Source organism: Perca fluviatilis, chromosome 7, assembly GCF_010015445.1.
Source record: "Perca fluviatilis chromosome 7, GENO_Pfluv_1.0, whole genome shotgun sequence".
In the NCBI taxonomy this organism is placed as follows: Eukaryota; Metazoa; Chordata; class Actinopteri; order Perciformes; family Percidae; genus Perca; species Perca fluviatilis.
The window spans coordinates 18,466,428-18,486,439 of record NC_053118.1 but is presented as its reverse complement, the minus strand read 5'-3'; the positions used below and the strand labels follow the sequence as shown (position 1 = coordinate 18,486,439).

At 38.1% G+C, this 20,012-nt stretch overlaps 2 protein-coding genes across 2 annotated transcripts; both read right to left on the bottom strand.

Moving 5' to 3' along the window:
• Positions 1-7,417: 7,417 nt before the first annotated feature.
• On the bottom strand, positions 7,418-11,938 carry LOC120562809 (urokinase plasminogen activator surface receptor-like). The gene is made up of 6 exons (XM_039806712.1): positions 11,557-11,938; positions 9,970-10,052; positions 9,510-9,629; positions 9,280-9,426; positions 8,126-8,236; positions 7,418-8,036 (listed from the first exon to the last, which is right to left on the bottom strand). The coding sequence occupies exons 2-6, from the start codon at positions 10,013-10,015 to the stop codon at positions 7,837-7,839; spliced, it is 624 nt and encodes a 207-aa protein (XP_039662646.1). The 5' UTR covers positions 10,016-10,052; positions 11,557-11,938; the 3' UTR covers positions 7,418-7,836.
• Positions 11,939-16,895: 4,957 nt separating this feature from the next.
• LOC120562806 (urokinase plasminogen activator surface receptor-like) lies at positions 16,896-20,012 on the bottom strand. Its single transcript, XM_039806707.1, has 6 exons — positions 19,988-20,012; positions 19,089-19,171; positions 18,592-18,711; positions 18,362-18,508; positions 17,250-17,360; positions 16,896-17,157 (listed from the first exon to the last, which is right to left on the bottom strand). Exons 2-6 carry the CDS (start codon positions 19,132-19,134, stop codon positions 16,958-16,960), a joined length of 624 nt encoding a protein of 207 aa, XP_039662641.1. The 5' UTR covers positions 19,135-19,171; positions 19,988-20,012; the 3' UTR covers positions 16,896-16,957.

Below are 20,012 nucleotides of genomic sequence, written 5' to 3'. Positions count from 1 at the left end.
AATACATACATTTAAACAAATGGTATTGGCATTAACATGCCTCCAGAGACTACTGCTTAGACTACTTCTGTTTTGATTATGTAGATTTTTTCAGTCAAGTCACTCACTCAGAGGTTGATTTTACCCTGGTAAAAATCATAGCAAGGATTTATGCTACTTACTATTTACAACAGTTAGACTTTCCAGAGGCTGCAACTGTCCTGTCATTGTATCTATTCCTGTGCTAGATTCCAGAAATGGTACCAGTGAAGCAAGTCCCACCCAAGAAGATGGACAAGCCAACTAGTGCTCAGGATTTCTTTGCCACAAGGAGGTACAACTTGAATGTATTAATTTTGTTCTGGCATTGTCATGTGATGCTATTTTATTTTATTTAAATGTATGTGTGTGTACTTCTAACATGTTTGGTTGGTAAAATAAATGTTGTAAATTCAAATCGGACCTATTAAAAGGTAACCTCCATGAAAACCGACGAATGTCAAACATTAAACTAACTTCACTCCGGTTCTGGACCGGATGTATTCTTGAGTCTATAAGATAAAAATAATATAATAAGATAACCTTGTTTGAAATGGGTTTTGCTAAAAGAATTTTTTTTGTGTTGTCTATACTACTACGTATACTATGTTGACTGTGTTAAATAGAATTGCATTACTAAAAACAGAATAAAATACAATATTCATTTACTAAAACTAGACTAAATGTCAGTTTTCGTCGACTAAAACCAGACGAAAATAGTCATGGATAATTCTGACAAAATTAAGACTAAAATGTTCAGACTTTTAGTCAACTGAAACTTGACTAGACTAAAAAGAGTATGAACATGACTAAAACTAATAAAAACTAAAATGACAGCTTAACACAATGACTAGACTAAAATTAATTAAAACGGACGCCAAAAAAACAACTGCTAAGTAAGCACACTAACATTAAAGTGCAAAATGAAACAAAAGTGAGGAGGACTCAGAGCGCTTGAACTGGACATTTTGTTTTGTGTGGTCTAATAGAACTCCTACCTGATGTCTCATCTCTACTTGATGCCATTGCCGACCTACGTCTATCTCTATCTACTCCTTGCCTGTGTACTTCTCCATTAAGACATATTGTCAAACAAACATTAATAGATTTTCCATATTAGTTTTTCCATATTAATAATATTTCAATCAGGAGAGACTTCGTTGCAGATATGCAAATATGTATTGTACATATGCATAATATGAAATGTACAAAGTCTTTGGGGATTAGATTCCATTGTTAAAAGTATTTTAAAGGGGTAGAGAAGCCAGACATATTCCCCCCGATGGAGACTAGACACTGGTGATGGTGGAGAAGGAACCCGGAGACCGAACGAAGGAGCCGTCTTGCTGGAAAGAGACTCAGGTTGCCGTGGTTGACGATAACCAGAGGTGGAAGGGGAGGAGGATGGTTGCACGCCTCTTTATAAAATACGATGAATATTGCGCTACCCGCTAATGAAGTGAGCAGAAGGCACGGACAATAGAATGAGGGCCACAGACGACGATGAATAGTAGTATAAATGCCTCATACACGCTCCTTGACGTCAGTAATGAACTACTGATTATTATTGTGAAAGCTCTGAAGACTTTTAACATGCGTGTCGGTTCCCTAACAAGAAAAGAATCTTACACCTGCCCAAGAATTAGAACATTGATTAAACCCCAGAACATGTCACGAGTAGGCCTACGTGACAAAATGCATGGAAGCCACTCTATCGCCTATCAACATATAACATAAATGTATAAAACTTCCGTATTACCGGTGGGTGGCCACATAACAATTTTTGGTTCTCTAAAGATTCTGGGAAGGTTCGCTGAAGGTTCCAGTTACTACTAACTATTATTAATAATCATAATAATTAATAATAGTGATGATAAAAATAATAATAATAATAATACTTGATCATCCAGATGTAATATTACGAACCGATTATAGCCAATTTATAAGCCACCTTGTAAGATATATGTGTGATATTGAAATTCAAGTTGGTAATTGTCAAGTACTCCTAAATAAGAATTCACCAGCAATGAGTTATTTATTTAGAGTAGGAAATAAAAGAGAAAAGATAAAGTGGCAAGGGGTGTTTGGCCCATATCTGTGAAACAAATTGAGTGGAAATGAGTGTGTGTGGGGTGTGGTAACCAGTTCATGAGATGGAAATCTTTGGTCAATAACGGTAAATGGAAAAAGGACATTGGTGAAATGTTAAATGTGTGTATGATCTGTTTTCTTCACAGGTCTTTATGAGGAGGAAGATCCTGTAGGGTAAGTTCTGTCAAGGACTCCTGGAAGATGCTGGATCTGGTGTGAATGTGGTATATGTTACCATATTAATGTAATTATATATATTGCATGGTTGTAAAATGCATTGAATGTCTTGTATAGTTTAATTGTTTATTTATATACGTGTGTGTCAAGGTCAAGTTTATTTATAGAGCACATTTACAAGCAGTCACTACTGCCCCAAAGTGCTGTACAGATACTAATACCGGTAACAGCATAAAAAGGCTAATTAACCAAGAAGAAAAAGTAAAAAACCCACTAAAAAATAATATCCCAAAAACAATAATAATTAAAACATATGTAAACATGATTACAAACAATCTTGACAATGTCACAGCTCAGCTTGTGTTAAAAGCCATTTCAAAAAGATGAGTTTTTAAAAGTGATTTAAATGACTCAATAGAGCTAGCCGCTTTAATATTGAGGGGAAGAGCATTCCAGAGCTTAGGACCTGCAACTGAAAAAGCTCTGTCCCCTCTGGTTTTCAGTCTGGATCTAGGACAGTCCAAAAGAGGCTGGTCATTTGACCTAAGTGCTCTGACTGGGGTAGTAAAATCAACATATCAGCTAAATAAGAAGGTGCCAATCTATTTAAAGATTTAAAAACGAATAATAAAATCTTAAAATGGATTCTGAGAGCGACAGGCAACCAGTGGAGAGACGATAGTACTGGGGTAATGTGGTCATAGCGCTTTTTCCCTGTCAGCAGGCGTGCAGCTGCATTTTTAACTAATTGCAATCGGCAAACAGAAGACTGGTCGAGGCCATAGTATAAAGAGTTGCAGTAGTCCAGGCGATTTGTAATCAGGGCATGTACAACTTTTTCCAGTTGACTTTGGGGTAGGTACAACTTCACCTTCCCAAGAAGTTGAAGCTGAAAGAAGCTTGTTTTTACTACTGAGCTAAATTTGTTTATCCAGTTCAAACGAACTATCAATAATAACTCCAAGACTTTTTACACACGGGCTGTAGTTATTGAGTAATGGGCCAAGAGCACTATTTAAATCTGAGATATCGGGTTCCCCAAAAGTTATAATTTCAGTTTTTCTGTCATTTAAGTCTAATTTAGTGACATCCAATCTTTTATTTCACGTAGACAATTACTCAGTGCTTCAATAGAATTTGTTTTGGTATTTAAAAAGGTAAATAGATCTGGACGTCATCTGCAAAGCAGTGAAACAAAATATTATATTTTTGGAAAATTGATCCCATGGGCAGCATATACAGTGAAAACAAGACTGTGTGTGTGTGTGTGTGTGTGTGTGTGTGTGTGTGTGTGTGTGTGTGTGTGTGTGTGTGTGTGTGTGTGTGTGTGTGTGTGTGTGTGTGTGTGTGTGTGGAATGTTACTAAGAATTTAAGTTTTGTTAACCATGTTAAGAATTTGTTGTAGGCCTACTTTGTTGTACTGTTGTCTTGTCATTCTTGTAGATCTAATTGTTACTGCTTGTTTGTTCCTGGTTATCTAATGAAATTGTTTCAGATATTTATAAATGTATATATGTATACATGTGTATGTATATATTTGTATTCATGCATTTCTCCAAATGATTTGTATATGCGACCAGAAGATGTTTGCTAAATAAGTTTGTGGTGTATTGTAATCCCATGTGGGATGGGCCAAATGTTTGGCATGACACAGAAATAAAATTTAACTAACTATAAATAAAAAATAAATTTAAAAAGTCCTTTTGTAAAGTCATGTGTCAGTATCTCTTTATTCTTGTTTACATAGTAGAATGAAGCACACAGAGAAGCAGTCACCATCAGCTAGTCTGTATTACAGCTTTTTTCTTTCCTCCCCACAATTGATTGCTTCAGAGTATAAATTCATCCCATGAAGCTATGCATCATGCTTAGTTATTTTTGTTACATGACCATTTACATCTGTGTACTTTTGGGTTCGAATATTGAATCAAGAAGTGAAAACATCATACTCTTTAAAGATTATACTTGTTACGCTGCAAAACGCAGTAACAAGTATAATTGCAGTCAGAAACGTGTTAAGGGACCCTTAAGGTTAAAGTTAGTTTTGTAGAACCTTGAAATAACCTCCAGGGAATGTTCCCTAAACCTGTTCCCTTAACACGTTTCTGACTTCAATTATACTTGTTACAGCGAACCTTCCCGGAACCTTTAGAGAACCAAAAATGTTTATGTGGGATGCTAAAGGTTAGTTGAATGTGAAACATTAACCTTAAGAGAACCTTTAGGGAACGTTCTCTGGAGGTTATTTCAAGGTTCTACAAAACTAACCTTTACAGAACCTTTAGGGAACATTCAGAGAAGGTTAGCTGAAGGTAAAACAATTTAACCTTAAGAGAACCTTTAGGAAAATCCCCTGGAGGTTATTTCAAGGTTCTACAAAACTAACCTTTACAGAACCTTTAGGGAACATTAATGGAAGGTTAGCTGAAGGTAAAAAAAATTAACCTTAAGAGAACCTTTAGGGAACGCTCCCTAGAGGTTATTTCAAGGTTCTACAAAACTAACCTTTACAGAACTTCTAGGGAATGTTCAGAGAAGGTAAAAAAAAATAACCTTAAGAAAACTTTTAGGGAACGTTCCCTAAAAGGTTCTTTAAAAGTTCAACAAAAACAACTTTAAGAGAATGTTCCAGGAAGGTTAGCTGAAGGTTCCAAAATATTTTACCTTTAGGGAACGTTCTGGGAAGGTTCCCTAAAGGCATTACCTTCAGAGAACCTTTAGGGAACATTCCCTAAAGGGTATGTGTTTGCTGGGCGGCAACATGAATGAACAAAAACGCAACCCGATGAGACAACTTAACTTCGAAGGTTTGGATGTTCCAGCTGATTTGAACACACCAGTTCCTCTGCCATGATGGAACCGACTGAAGTCGCGTTCAGTGCTGACGGAATGAGAGTCTGGCAGCCGGAGGCTAGCTGTGCAGGTCAGAGCAGGGCGAGTCAGGTGCTGTCAATCGAGGCAAACATTCCCAGGACTTCAGTCTTGTGTGAATAACTCGCTGGAATAAAATAGCGCTGCCAGGTTGCTGCCATTTGTTCCCGCGTGTATCCACCGGAGCAGCAAAAAAGCTGCTTGACAGAAACAAGTGCGAGTGAGAGATTTCCTCTAAGGATAGGATAAGAATAGACATCAGCTGCTACCACCACGAGACGCAGGCCCTGAAAAGGTGACGTGAACGTGTACTAATTGCACGTTTGCCTGAAAAGACAGCTGATAGCAAGGAGAGAAGAATTTAAAGCAGGATGTCATGCTGTGATTGGATCATGAATTCCGTGGCCAATTCTGGTTGGTTTACGGAAAAGTGAACGCCTCTTAACAGCTGATTAGTTTTAGGAAGAGATAGTGATGATTGAAGCTATTTAGAAGTTGGAATCAAGTGGCTCCCCCTACACTTTCACCTAATGTTAGACCCTCCTGTTACCCTCCGCTGTCTTTCCTGGTCTGCCATCCTCACGCCTGAATGAAATGAACTCACTGTTAAATATAGCAGCATAAATTCAATTCTTATCAGTGTAGTGATGGCATCAGATAAGACAACTATTATGCAGTAAGGTTGTGCTGCTGTTGAAATAACATTCACATTTTGGATTTTAAAATATAGAGAGCCACTTAGCATAGACCTTTAAAGAGAGAGAGAGATGTGACCCTGTAATTACAGCTTCCATGTCACTCAACAGATGTAACTATAGCCTGTATGTCTGACAGCACAGCTAACATGAACAGCTAATGGTAAAACTAAATCTATTAATGATTCCATGGTAAACCAGAGTTATTGCATAAGTTATATTTTCCAGCTTCTTGTCATTTATTGTGCATGCTACCTTATATTTTATTTACCAGTTGTTATTTTACCTTAATAAAATTGAGATATGTCAAGCCTGGGATTGGTACCATAGGGTTTAACTAAATGTAGCTATCAGCAACATTGGTTTGCATTAAGCTAGCCGTAAACCCCACTTTAGCTGCTAGTGTTAGCAAACACTAGCTAGTCTGAGAACAGTCTGTTAACATGAATATTTGCAAGCCTCCAAGTTTGGTAGCAAATATATGCATGATAGCGATGTTACCCGTGAACCCCCTGCTTCGAGGCATGTATCGGAGACATGAACCAATTTGGAATGAAGCGTTGTATCGGAGCTTGGTTTTGGGATAATCACGTGACCAGTGACGTCCGAAGCTTCGTTTCACACACACTCACGTGACTGTTTCGAAGTTGAATTCAAAAGCTGTGCGAGCAGCGCGACACGGGGCACGCCTTTGTGGGTTGTTGCAGTAGGAGAGTCAACAGTCAGGAAAGTTAGTGAATAGAGAGATTATTATAGTGAATATTATACAGCGAGTAGAAAGTGTATAGCCAGTAGAAAGTTCAGAGCGAGTAGCCTAGTTAATAGCGAGTTTATTGCAAGTAGCCTAAATTTATAGCAAACAGAGAGTTTATAAAAGAGAGTTTATAGCGCCTTCTGCACTGCGTATCTCACCTATTTGGCTGAGGAGACAATGTTGCTCTAGGCTACGTACCCAATATAATCACAGAAATGTGTGTGCAATTTGTTCTTTATTCATTTACCTCCCAAATTTATGTATTTGTTTACAAACACAAGACAGTTCACAACCAAAATCCTAACTTTATTGTTCTTTTTTTGTGGCGAAGGCAATTACATTGTTATTTATGCAAGGTCCCACATAGGCTTAGATATTTGTCATTATTTATCCATGAATTCATACTCAAAACGTATTCATCTTCAACTCAAAGACATTCATGGCTAATAACTGTGAGTTTGTGACACAATGCTATCCTTAACTTTCACCACCAGATGTCCTCATAGAGTTCTGAAGCTTCAAGTACAGAACCTTTTTTCGATACAAGTGGATTGAAAGCTTCACTGGTTCAGAAAGTTTCAGTTCGCCATCACTAATGCATGATTCCATGGTAAACCCCCATGTGGCTGCTACATTCCCAGTGTTAGCAAACTCTAACTAGTCTGTCAAGGGACTGTTCGCTTTGGTGCTGTGCCCCGATGCGTCGCGTATAGTGCATACCCAGTTTTTGCGCCACTGAACGAGACTCAGAAATAATATAGGCCTAGAGCACTTAAGAAAACACAGAAATACAAAACTGAATAAACAGCAGAATTTTAAGATTTTTATTTATTCAGCTTTTATCAGTAACATCAAAATATTCTTGATAATTAACATTAAAAGTATGTTTAAGGATAATAATAGCAGTCAGAACAAAAACTGTGCATCAGGATGATTTTTACATTCTCCTTGTTCTACAACAGGATGAGCTGCAAAGCTGTGAAATGGTCTATAGGCAACACTAAAAAAAAAGAAAATGATCCTGGAAGAAACTGTATGAGGCAAGAGACAAGTAAAAAGAAAACTATTTTACTGAATTATATTTTTATACTTTGCTTGCTAAACTTTCTCAGTCATTCAAAAGTCATTTTCTCAGTCATTGAAAGGATTGGGACCAGGGTGTGAGCAGCAGTATGAGGCCATGCAAAGATGAGAGAAAAGCTGAGTGGTGATGCTGCCGTTTCCACCAGTTAAGAGAGCATGACCAAAGAGACCAGCGGTGCGAATAGGAGCAGAAGGCCAGCACTTGTGCTGCTGGCGCTGTTGCAGAAGTTCCCCTGACAGCAGCTAATTTCTGTTCCAAAGGCTCCTGCCACCTGCGTAGTTTGATTTGAGCAAATCGTCCTGGAGGAACAGCCCTTCAGAGTCATCGTTTGACCTCTTAGATTCACTGGGAGTATAATAATGTTAGGGTGAGAGCTTAATGTTTTAATGCATCTATTCAAACAGAGTTAGATGTTTAATGCTGTAGGTCGTTACCTGTTGTTGAGATGCAGTAGTCCTCATTCCCCTCACAGTTTAGAGTGTTGGTGCACTTTTGTCCGTCACAGGAGAAGCACTTTTTACCATTTGGATTGGATTTGCTGGGTTCTGTAACAAAAAACATCCATTGTTCATATTGTTTGGGGATGTAGAGGGGGGTTGAGGGGTGACTTAAATTCCCTTTTCTTCTTCAGTGCCTTTTTCAAAGCTTTCTATGTCCAGCAGACTAATTTACACAATGTAAAAAAGATTAACATTCATTGATCATATTGTTTGTGGATGCAGTTATTCAGATATACAAAATGCAAAGATTTATGCCATTTGTTTGCTTAATATCTAATTATAATATACAGGAAAATTAGATTGTTTTTATATTAAGCTATGATTAGCCTATAGGTAATACATTAAGATTGACTTTAACCTGGAAATTCAGTGGGTCTCTCCTTTCTCTCTCTCTTTCTCTTTTTTTTTCTCTCTCTCAAATTCAAATTCATTGAATGTTTTACATTGTAGAAAAAGGGCATCTCTGTCTTGGTCTGCTTTATATTGCTGAGATAAAGTCTGACATCCTGCACATGAATCTTCCCCCCTCTCTATCTCTCTCACACACACACAAAGCACACACACACACACACACACACACACACACACACACACACACACACACACACACACAACACACACACACACACACACACACACACACACACACACACACACACACATCTGCACTGTGGCAGTTTGGGGTATCATGTCCTTGAGCTCCTCTATAAGAGATGGTGATGGAAAGTCATATTCCCCTCTACTGGCTTGTCTTGGAACTTAAGTCTTGTCTCAACAATATCAACTCCAAGCATATTGTCTCAGGTTCTGATACATGGACTGGCATCACCAATTCACAAAACCTACATTCACAATGTCCATATGGCACTATGATGAATATACTGTACATCTTACTGTATGTTTAAAACAAATGTATTTTTTAAATGTAGAGTTTTATTATTTATTTTATAATAAATAAGTGAAACCAATACTAACTTTTAAGGAGAGTAGTTTTCACATTTTAACAGCTATTGCTTATGCAAGTGAAACAGCTTTTATTTAAAAGAAGCAGCTAAATACCAAGAGACAATATACAGTCAGTAAGTTACCAGGGGCAGGTTGGGTGTTGCAGAGATCGGAGGTGCAACAGTTGCTGGTTATTACGGTGTTGCCGATTCCAAGGTTGAATGAGGCCTCAATACACTCTTCAGCCAAAGCACAGCTTATTGAATTGACATCAAGAATTTTTGAACCACCTGCAACAAAAGCGGAACCTTTGTAAACTGGGACCGCACAAAGCATTTTAACAATAAAAACAATGCAACACAAATGACTATACCTGCATATGAAGTGACTTTAATTGCCCCACACTGTTGACCCTGCAAAGGGCATTCTTTTGATGTATCTGTGCAGGTTCCTGAGATTCCCGGTGCACACTCATAACATTTCAAGGTGTGGGCTGAGAAAACACAAAACTTTCAAAGTTTAAACTTAAAAAAAAAAAATAATTTTGACACCTTAACTCTGAGGTAAAATAACAAAAATAATGAGTGCAGATACAAAAAACAAAGGTGTTGTACAGTATGAAGGTGGTTGCAAAGTGCAGTTCTGACATTTTTTTGCTTGTTTTTCAACGGAATAGAAAAGAGGTCAAATCATCCGTGGACGAACAGGTGAGGAACAAAAAGCAATAGCAGTGACAAGTAAAAGTAACCAATAACATTGGCATATGACAATCATGTACAATCCTTTTTTTAGAGATTAAATAAAAATTAAAAAAAAACTAAACAAAAACTTGCCTTTAGGGAGAAGCACAATCCCAAAGATCAGCATCAGGAGATGCATTCTTTGATGGCAGGATTCTACTGAGTTTCAGTTTGATCTGTTAAGGGCAAAAGTAGTTCTCCTGAGAAGGGGTTGTCTTCATCCTCAGACCACTCCTTCATACCTCTCTGAATAGTGACTAAATGTGAATCTTAAAAATAAACTAAAAACGCCCTTTAAATTAAGCTGAAACGAAACTGATGTGTTTTGTTACCTGCAACAAAAGATTGGGTCAGTGTTTAGTTTTTTTATTAGACAACTTCTATTAATTCTAAACAGTGGTGTCTTAAAGTGCCCATATTATGAAAAAAACACTTTTTCTGGGATTTGGGGTGTTCTTTTGTGTCTCTGGTGCTTCCACACACATACAAACTTTGAAAAAAATCCATCCATGCTGTTTTGAGTGAGATACGGTTTCTGAATGTGTCCTGCCTTCAGTCTCCTAGTGAGCTGTTCAAAATCGGCCTGGCTAACCACAACAGTTAGCTCGTAGCGTTAGCGTTAACCTGCTAATGCTAGCGTTAGCCGGCTAATGCTAACGCTAGCATGCTACATCGTTCTCAATAGCAAAGCACTGCTACAACACACACAAGTTCACCATAATCTACAAAAGAACTACTTACATGCGCCCTCATTTAGAAGTCTCCCAGCTAATCCTGCCTTGTAACTGACCGAAGTTGGAGAAACAGGCTTTCTTTTACTGTCTCTAGAGTTAGCTAGCTGACATGATCTACATCTGAGCTACTGAGCATGTGCGAGTGCAATCAAAGATAGTACAGAAGAAGAAGATGAAAAGAGGTCTCACTCTGTAGCTAAAACAGAAACCAGGTGAAAAGAGGAGCTGGAGCAGTGAGAGAGAGCTGTGCAGTACAACAAAAATATGGTGTTTTTTGAAAATTAAACCATGTAAACCTATTCTGGTACAACCTTAAAATACAGTTATGAACCTGAAAATGAGCATAATATGGGCGCTTTAAAGCTATAATGGCAGTGGGGATCAGGTGTGACTCAACAGGTTTTTTTCTGGTAGCACCAACCCTTCAGTTTCATTTCTTCTTTTTATTGAAGGCCGTTACAATAACACACAAGATCTAACAGGCTTGAGTTATTTTAGGGGAAACGAACGCTACATAGCATGTGAATATGGCAATTAAAAATTCCCTTTATTGTCCTGCTGATGTAGGTTTTATAGTCTCTATTTTGAAAAAGGTTTTAAAGCAGTATGCCAGTGGATACAGTATCCTGGTGCTGTAATAGAAGAGTGCAATGAAAAAAAATAAAAAAAAATAAAGAATTATATATTTTAATCTGACAGGGCAGGGATACACCACTTTCTGACACGGAGTGCCAAGAGTCCACAGGTTTTCATTCCCACCAAAGTCTGCAGAAAGGTGTCCTGCTTTATATCCGACTCTTCACCACTGAACGGGCTTCCAGTTTCACTTGTCCCTCATGTAGGGTGCAAACGACGATCTCCACTTTCAGACCCACAATTATTCTTTATGTGACCTGATTATTGGACATAACAGCTAAGTGAGCAAAGAAGAATGTGATGCGTTTACCAGTTCTTCTCAGTGAGGATGGTGTGTGACAGCTGACAGCGGGGCATGGCCAGTATTTGGCTGCAGAGTTTTGAAACCATGGTGGAGAAGGCAGGATGTCCTCTGTACCCCGGGAGCAGAGAGAAGAGTGGAGGAGACGGGGTCAAAAGCCTAACCTGTACTGCCATCTCCTGGCTCAGCAAGCAACGAGCCAGCACAGTCCAGATGACTGTGAAAGGTTAGAGCTACACAATTCATCTGTTCTGTTCATGTCTGGGTATGCAGTTCGATCATACATTAAGTTGTGTATATTACATTTATTAATACTTTTAATTGAGCCTAAAATGTTTCTACATCGCCAGGATCAAGCTCTCGGTCAGCATCCATTGCAGTGTCAACTCCTGTTTGTAATCATCCTAGCTGAAGTGTTTGGAATGGTCTTCTATAGGAGGAGGTTAACAGGATCCAGGATCCATAATCCATGCAGTGTAATTACAAGTCAAAAGGTGTAGGTTTAACCAGGTGAACAAGCCCAGTTGAGTAAAATAAATGAACTGTTATGGTTTTGGTATTTTGTTCTGTGTTTTGTCTTATTGTGGTGGTCTTTTTCTGTTTTGTATTTTGCTCTGTTTCCTGTTTTATTTTGATAGTCTGGTTTTCTGTCTTGTCGTGTCTTGTTTTACTTCCTGTCTTTTGGTTTTCCCGCTCTTGTGATTGCCTGATGTTTTTCACCTGTTTCCCAGCCCTTGTCTCACCTGCCTCTTGTTACCTCGTTACCCTCTGTATTTAGTATTTGTGTTTTCCCTTGTCCTGTGTCAGATCGTTGTGTTTTGTCTCCAGTTTGTACTTGCTGTTCAGTTTATTTTCATTTGGTTATGTCAGTGGATTGCTTAGTGCTGTTCTGTGTTTGCCTGTTCCTGTTCCTGTTTTGGGGTTCCTACCTGCTCCTGGTTTTTGTATTTTGCCTGTTCCAGTCTTTGGATTTTGCCAATAGACCTTTTTCCCGGCAGACATGTTGACATATAGTAGGAAAAGCACAGGTTTATTCAAAACCATTAATGATGGCTGCATTCCACTTAGGAGAGGTCCTGGTATTGTGCATGCTGACTCACTGAAATAGCTTACTGGGACACTTGATGGAATTGAGCATTGTTAAGGTGATCAATTCCAGCTGTGCTTTTCCTACTATGACAAGTCAAAATGTCTGCTGTGAAAAAGGTCCATAAACCTTTCAACGCTACACTGCCTGCTGTCTCTGCAATTGGGTCAACCACATTCTCTGGAAGACTGTAACATGAACTTACCCTCTTCAAACATTTTCAGCTGAATAAATGGGCTTTGTCAGTTGTTATCACTTCCTTATTTGTGATATAATTATTGAAATGTTATTTAAAAATTTTGATTTACAGAATGATTATATAAAACAAGCATTGCCAGAAGAATAAAATGTTCAGACAAAGCCTGTGATATGTCTTCATAATAAAATAATGATTTGTTTTGTCTATAAGCTTTTGGGGTGTTATCTACAGTAATAATAATGACCCAAAGTGATGTGAAATTGCATAGTTTTTACTCAAAAACTTTGAGAGAGGACCCACAGGTTACCCTCCATAAACATGCAAAAGCTTAACCCTGGAAAGCCTGAATTTTGTTTATTAAACCTTTTTACAAAATCCCCCCCCAAAAAAGATTTTGCCATATGATTTTGTTTATGATAGTAGTTTTTGTATCATGTTTGATACATTGGGCGTTTTGGGCAACGTTTTGCTCACAACAATGTTCATTTTAGGTACAAAGATGTGTTGTTTTTGGGACCTCAACTTCCATGATTGTATGGGCTACACTTTCATTGATAGTCTTCCTCATCATGGCTATCTGAACTTCCATTATCATGCATAGACTTAGGAGTCCATTCCTCCTCCTCCTCATCATCTTCCTCTAACTGCTCCATGTCACTTGAATTGCCATCTGCTATCATGCTGATGACATTTTCAATATACTTCTTCTTCCTTGGTCGATATAGCATAGCGATTATGTTATTGTTATTTTGAAAATACCCAAAATGTATTTTAAGATGGCATTTTAGTCATTAATTACATTAATTAGATCATCAAAATAGTGTGTGTTTGTATAATGGAGGTCAAATCATCAGTGGACGAACAGGTGAGGAACAAAAAGCAATAGCAGTGACAAGTAAAACTAACCAATAACATGTATATGTTGGGCATACAGTTGCCTACTGGTATGTGGCATATGACAATCATGTACAATCCTTCTCTATTTTTAAGATTAAACATTTTAAAGAAACAGATAAAACAAAAACGTGCCTTTAGGGAGAAGCACAATCCCAAAGATCAGCATCAGGAGATGCATTCTGTGATGGCAGGATTCTACTGAGTTTCAGTTTGATCTGTTAAGGGCAAAAGTAGTTCTTCTGAGAAGGGGTTGTCTTCATCCTCAGACCACTCCTTCATACATCCCTGAATAGTGACTAAATGTGAATCTTAAAAATAAAATAAAAACGCCCTTTAAATTAACGTGAAATGAAACTGATGTTTTGTTACCTGCAACAAATGATTGGGTCAGTGTTTAGTTTTTTTATTAGACAACTTCTATTAATTCTAAACAGTGGTGTCTTAAAGCTATAATGGCTTGGGGGGATAAGGTGTGACTCAACAGGTTTTTTTCTGCCCAGCACCAACCCTTCAGTTTAATTTCTTCTTTTTATTGAAGGCCGTTACAATAACACACAAGATCTAACAGGCTTGAGTTATTTTAGGGCAAACGAAAGCTACATAGCATGTGAATATGGCAATTAAAAATTCCCTTTATTGTCCTGCTGATGTAGGTTTTATAGTCTCTATTTTGAAAAAGGTTTTAAAGCAGTATGCCAGTGGATACAGTATCCTGGTGCTGTAATAGAAGAGTGCAATGAAAAAAAATAAAAAAAAATAAAGAATTATATATTTTAATCTGACAGGGCAGGGATACACCACTTTCTAACACGGAGTGCCAAGAGTCCACAGGTTTTCATTCCCACCAAAGTCTGCAGAAAGGTGTCCTGCTTTATATCCGACTCTTCACCACTGAACGGGCTTCCAGTTTCACTTGTCCCTCATGTAGGGTGCAAACGACGATCTCCACTTTCAGACCCACAATTATTCTTTATGTGACCTGATTATTGGACATAACAGCTAAGTGAGCAAAGAAGAATGTGATGCGTTTACCAGTTCTTCTCAGTGAGGATGGTGTGTGACAGCTGACAGCGGGCATGGCCAGTATTTGGCTGCAGAGTTTTGAAACCATGGTGGAGAAGGCAGGATGTCCTCTGTACCCCGGGAGCAGAGAGAAGAGTGGAGGAGACGGGGTCAAAAGCCTAACCTGTACTGCCATCTCCTGGCTCAGCAAGCAGCAACCAGCACAGTCCAGATGACTGTGAAAGGTTAGAGCTACACAATTCATCTGTTCTGTTCATGTCTGGGTCTGAGACATCTCACAGAACTAAAGCTTATGGAAATATTTTGTGTGCCAGCTTCTCCTCAAAACCAAGTTGGCATTGTTCACTGATCTCATCTTAAGTAGTTTATTTTAAGGGTTCTGTACAGCTTTTTAGGAGCTTAGGTTAACTGGAATGATTACATTTCTAACAGTTTGGAGTGTCACACAACCCCTGCAAGAACTTCAGCATGACTCCAAATTATATTCGAGAATGCTAAATACAAAGAACATCACAGGCTTAAAGTGGCTCAAATTTAATTTGCTATGTGTTAAATGTATGCTATTCTGTTCATAGACTGTAAACATAATGGATGTAGCATCAGTGACGTCACCCATTGGTTTGTTGACTGCCATTTTGAACCATCTTGTAGAGACCATACTGTATTATATTAATGGACAGAGCATGTGTGACGTCACCCATTGGTTTGTGGAGATCTGCTATGAGTTGTCTAGTTTGCCGTTACAGGCGCAGCCATCCTTGTTGCGGATGTGACGATTTTAAACGAGAGGAAGGAGTGAGGGAGGAGCCCTTACACTCTACGTTACGTTACACACTTTCAATCGGCAATAAACCATAATTAAAAAAAATTATGTATTACAGAAATACTTAAACCTAGCGATTGAGACCATAAACTCAGTATGAAAATGATTACTGAGGTAATAAATCAAGTGAGAAGTGGGTCACTTTCTCATAGACTTCTACAGAAACTTAACTTTGTTGGCAGAATACATGCAACACCCAGCAAATTAAACTCCAGACACTTTAATAGCTAATTAATGTGAAGTTCTTTGTATATGGCATTCTGTAATATCTTTGGAGTCATGCTGGTGTTCTTGCAGAGGTGTAAACAAACAGAAAGTTACAAAATTTTCTAAAAAGCTCTTGAATAGTGTAAAAAAGCCTGTTGGATAACATTGTCCACTAGATGGGGTTATACTTTTCATAGTTGAGTCCCACAAAAGTTATCCCTGCTCTCCACACATTTCCAGTCACTGCCAACAGGTTATACACAAATATCAAATAAATAGTTAGAGATGGGGACAGGCGCTGAACAGTTGAAGGTGTATACACTGTGATCTTAACACCCAACAAGCAAGCAATGGCGTATTAGTTTACATGTTACAGCATTACAGTAAACACTTGCCAACAGGCCAAATTCCTACCTGCATAAAATCTACAAATATTTAAAATAAATATATACCATAAACAAGGACGCTTTATACATTCCGCACAAGTCTCAGCACACCCAGATAGGACAGCATTCACACTTACCTTTTAGAACACCCTGAGCTTAATTAAAATAAAGAAATGATACGGTACATAAATGGGCATTTGTTGAAAATTAGTTTATGATTGAGTAACATTGAGAGCCCTTTCTGTATTTATTATATATTAATGTTATTAATGCTCAATCTTTGACATGTTAAAGACCTGCACACACTGTGACAGCAAAGTATGACATGCTTCAACTTTGAAACTGAGTATCCTTAATGATTATGTGAGACAAATGTATTTTAAACGAGACTCAGAAATAAAAAGGCCTAGATTACTCAAGAAAACAGAAATACAATCGGAATAAACAGCAGAATTTTAAGATTTTTATTTATTCTGCTTTTATCAGTAACTTCAAAATATTCTTGATAATTAACATTAAAAGTAGGTTTCAGAATAATAATAGCACTCAGAACAAAAACAGTGAAATGGTCTATAGGCAACCATAAAAAGAAAGAATGATCCTGCAAGAAACTGTATGAGGCAAGAGACAAGTGAAAAGACTATTTTACTCAATTATATTATTATACTTTGCTTGCTAAACTTTCTCACTCATTGGCGGAAAGGATTGGGACCGGGGTGTTGAGCAGCAGTATGAGGCCATGCAAAGATGAGAGAAAAGCTGAGTGGTGATGCTGCCGTCTCCACCAGTTAGGAGAGCATGACCAAAGAGACCAGCGGTGCCACCAGGAGCAGAAGGCCAGCACTTGCGTGCTGCGGGCTGTTGCAGAAGTTCCCCTGACAGCAGCTAATTTCTGTTCCAAGGGCTCCTGCAGTCTGTGTGGTTTGCGTTGAGCAAATCGTCTTGGAGGCACAGCCCTTCATGGTCACTGTTTGACCTCCTGCATTCACTGGGAGAGTTAAAGTAATTTTTAGGGTGAGAACTTAATGTTTTGGACATCCATTCAAACAGAGTTAGATGTTTAATGCTGTAGGTTGTTACCTGTTGTTGAGATGCAGTAGTCCTCATTCCCCTCACAGTTTAGAGTGTTGGTGCACTTTTGTCCGTCACAGGAGAAGCACTTTTTACCATTTGGATTGGATTTGCTGGGTTCTGTAACAAAAAACATCCATTGTTCATATTGTTTGGGGATGTAGAGGGGGGTTGAGTGGTGGCTTGAATGCACTTTTCTTATTCAGTTCCTTTTTCAAAGCTTTCTATGTCCAGCAGTCTAATGGACACTCCCTACTGATTTACACAATGTAAAAAATATTAACATTCATTGTTCATATTGTTTGTGGATGTAGTAATTCAGATATACAAAATGCAAAGATGTATGCTATTTGTTTGCTTAATATCTAATTATAATAAGTAGATTGTTTTTACATTAAGCTATGATTGGCCTATAGATAATAAATTAAGATTGACTTTAACCTGGAAATTCAGTGGGTCTCTCTCCTCTCTCTCTCTCTCTCTCTCTCTCTCTCTCTCTCTCTCTCTCTCTCTCAAATTCATTGAATTTTTTACATTGTTGATAAAGGGCATGCTTTATATTGCTGAGATAAAGTCTGACATCCTACACATGAGTCTTCCCCTCTCTCCATCTCTCTCTCACACACACACACACACACACACACACACACGCACGCACGCACGCACGCACGGACGCACGCACACACAGCTGCACTGTGGCAGTTGGGGGTATCATGCCCTTGAGCTCCTCTATAAGAGATGGTGATGGAAAGTCATATTCCCCTCTACTGGCTTGTCTTGGAACTTAAGTCTTGTCTCAACAATATCAACTCCAAACATATTGTCTCAGGTTCTGATACATGGACTGGCATCACCAATTCACAAAACCTACATTCACAATGTCCATATGGCACTATACAGTATATATACATCTTATATATACTGTATTTTTAAAAAAAATGCATTTTTTTAGTCAGTAAAATCTGAGTTTTTTTTTAAAATAATAAATAAGTGCAACCAACACTAACTTTTAAGGAGAGTAGTTTTCACATTTTTAACAGCTATTGCTTATGCAACTAAAACAGCTCTCATTTAAAAGAAGCGGCTAAATATCAAGAGACAATATACAGTCAGTAAGTTACCAGGGGCAGGTTGGGTGTTGCAGAGATCGGAAGTGCAACAGTTGCTGGTTATTACGGTGTTGGCTATTCCAAAGTTGACAGAGGCCTCAACACACTCTTCAGCCAAAGCACAGCTTTTTGAGTTGACATCAAGAATTTTTGAACCACCTGCAACAAAAGAGGAACCTTTGTAAACTGGGACTGCACAAAGCATTTTAACAATAAAAACAATGCAACACAAATTATTATACCTGCATATGAAGTGACTTTAATTGCTCCACACTGTTGACCCTGCAAAGGGCATTCTTTTGATGTATCTGTGCAGGTTCCTGAGATTCCCGGTGTACACTCATAACATTTCAAGGTGTAGGCTGAGAAAACACAAAACTTTCAAACTTTAAACTTAAAAAAAAATAATAATTTTGACACCTTAACTCTGAGGTAAAATAAAAATTATGAGTGCAGATACAAAAAAAAAATGTGTGTTGTACAGCATGAAGGTGGTTGCAAAGTGAAGTTTTGACATTTTTTTGCTTGTTTTTCAACGGAATAGAAAAGAGGTCAAATCATCCGTGGACGAACAGGTGAGGTACAAAAAGCAATAGCAGTGACAAGTAAAACTAACCAATAACATGTATATGTTGGGCATACAGTTGCCTACTGGTATGTGGCATATGACAATCATGTACAATCCTTCTCTATTTTTAAGATTAAACAGTTTAAAGAAACAGATAAAACAAAAACTTGCCTTTAGGGAGAAGCACAATCCCAAAGATCAGCATCAGGAGATGCATTCTGTGATGGCAGGATTCTACTGAGTTTCAGTTTGATCTGTTAAGGGCAAAAGTAGTTCTCCTGAGAAGGGGTTGTCTTCATCCTCAGACCACTCCTTCATACTTCCCTGAATAGTGACTAAATGTGAATCTTAAAAATAAAATAAAAACGCCCTTTAAATTAACGTGAAATGAAACTGAGGTTTTGTTACCTGCAACAAATGATTGGGTCAGTGTTTAGTTTTTTATTAGACAACTTCTATTAATTCTAAACAGTGGTGTCTTAAAGCTATAATGGCCTTGGGGGATAAGGTGTGACTCAACAGGTTTTTTTCTGCCAGCACCAACCCTTCAGTTTAATTTCTTCTTTTTATTGAAGGCCGTTACAATAACACACAAGATCTAACAGGCTTGAGTTATTTTAGGGGAAACGAAAGCTACATAGCATGTGAATATGGCAATTAAAAATTCCCTTTATTGTCCTGCTGATGTAGGTTTTATAGTCTCTATTTTGCAAAAGGTTTTAAAGCAGTATGCCAGTGGATACAGTATCCTGGTGCTATAATAGAAGAGTGCAATGAAAAAAATAAATAAATAAATAAAGAATTATATATTTTAATCTGACAGGGCAGGGATACACCACTTTCTGACACGGAGTGCCAAGAGTCCACAGGTTTTCATTCCCACCAAAGTCTGCAGAAAGGTGTCCTGCTTTATATCCGACTCTTCACCACTGAACGGGCTTCGAGTTTCACTTGTCCCTCATGTAGGGTGCAAACGACCATCTCCACTTTCAGACCCACAATTATTCTTTATGTGACCTGATTATTGGACATAACAGCTAAGTGAGCAAAGAAGAATGTGATGCGTTTACCAGTTCTTCTCAGTGAGGATGGTGT

Excerpts from the sequence above, each read along its gene's own strand:
- LOC120562809 (XM_039806712.1), bottom strand. The coding sequence starts at position 10,015 with ATGCATCTCCTGATGCTGATCTTTGGGATTGTGCTTCTCCCTAAAG. Across the intron at positions 9,630-9,969 it reads GATTGTGCTTCTCCCTAAAG|CCCACACCTTGAAATGTTAT; the intron begins GCAAGTTTTTGT and ends GTGTTTTCTCAG. Across the intron at positions 8,037-8,125 it reads CTACTGCATCTCAACAACAG|TGAATCTAAGAGGTCAAACG; the intron begins GTAACGACCTAC and ends TTATACTCCCAG.
- LOC120562806 (XM_039806707.1), bottom strand. The coding sequence starts at position 19,134 with ATGCATCTCCTGATGCTGATCTTTGGGATTGTGCTTCTCCCTAAAG. Across the intron at positions 18,509-18,591 it reads TAAAGTCACTTCATATGCAG|GTGGTTCAAAAATTCTTGAT; the intron begins GTATAATAATTT and ends CTTTTGTTGCAG. Across the intron at positions 17,158-17,249 it reads CTACTGCATCTCAACAACAG|TGAATGCAGGAGGTCAAACA; the intron begins GTAACAACCTAC and ends TAACTCTCCCAG.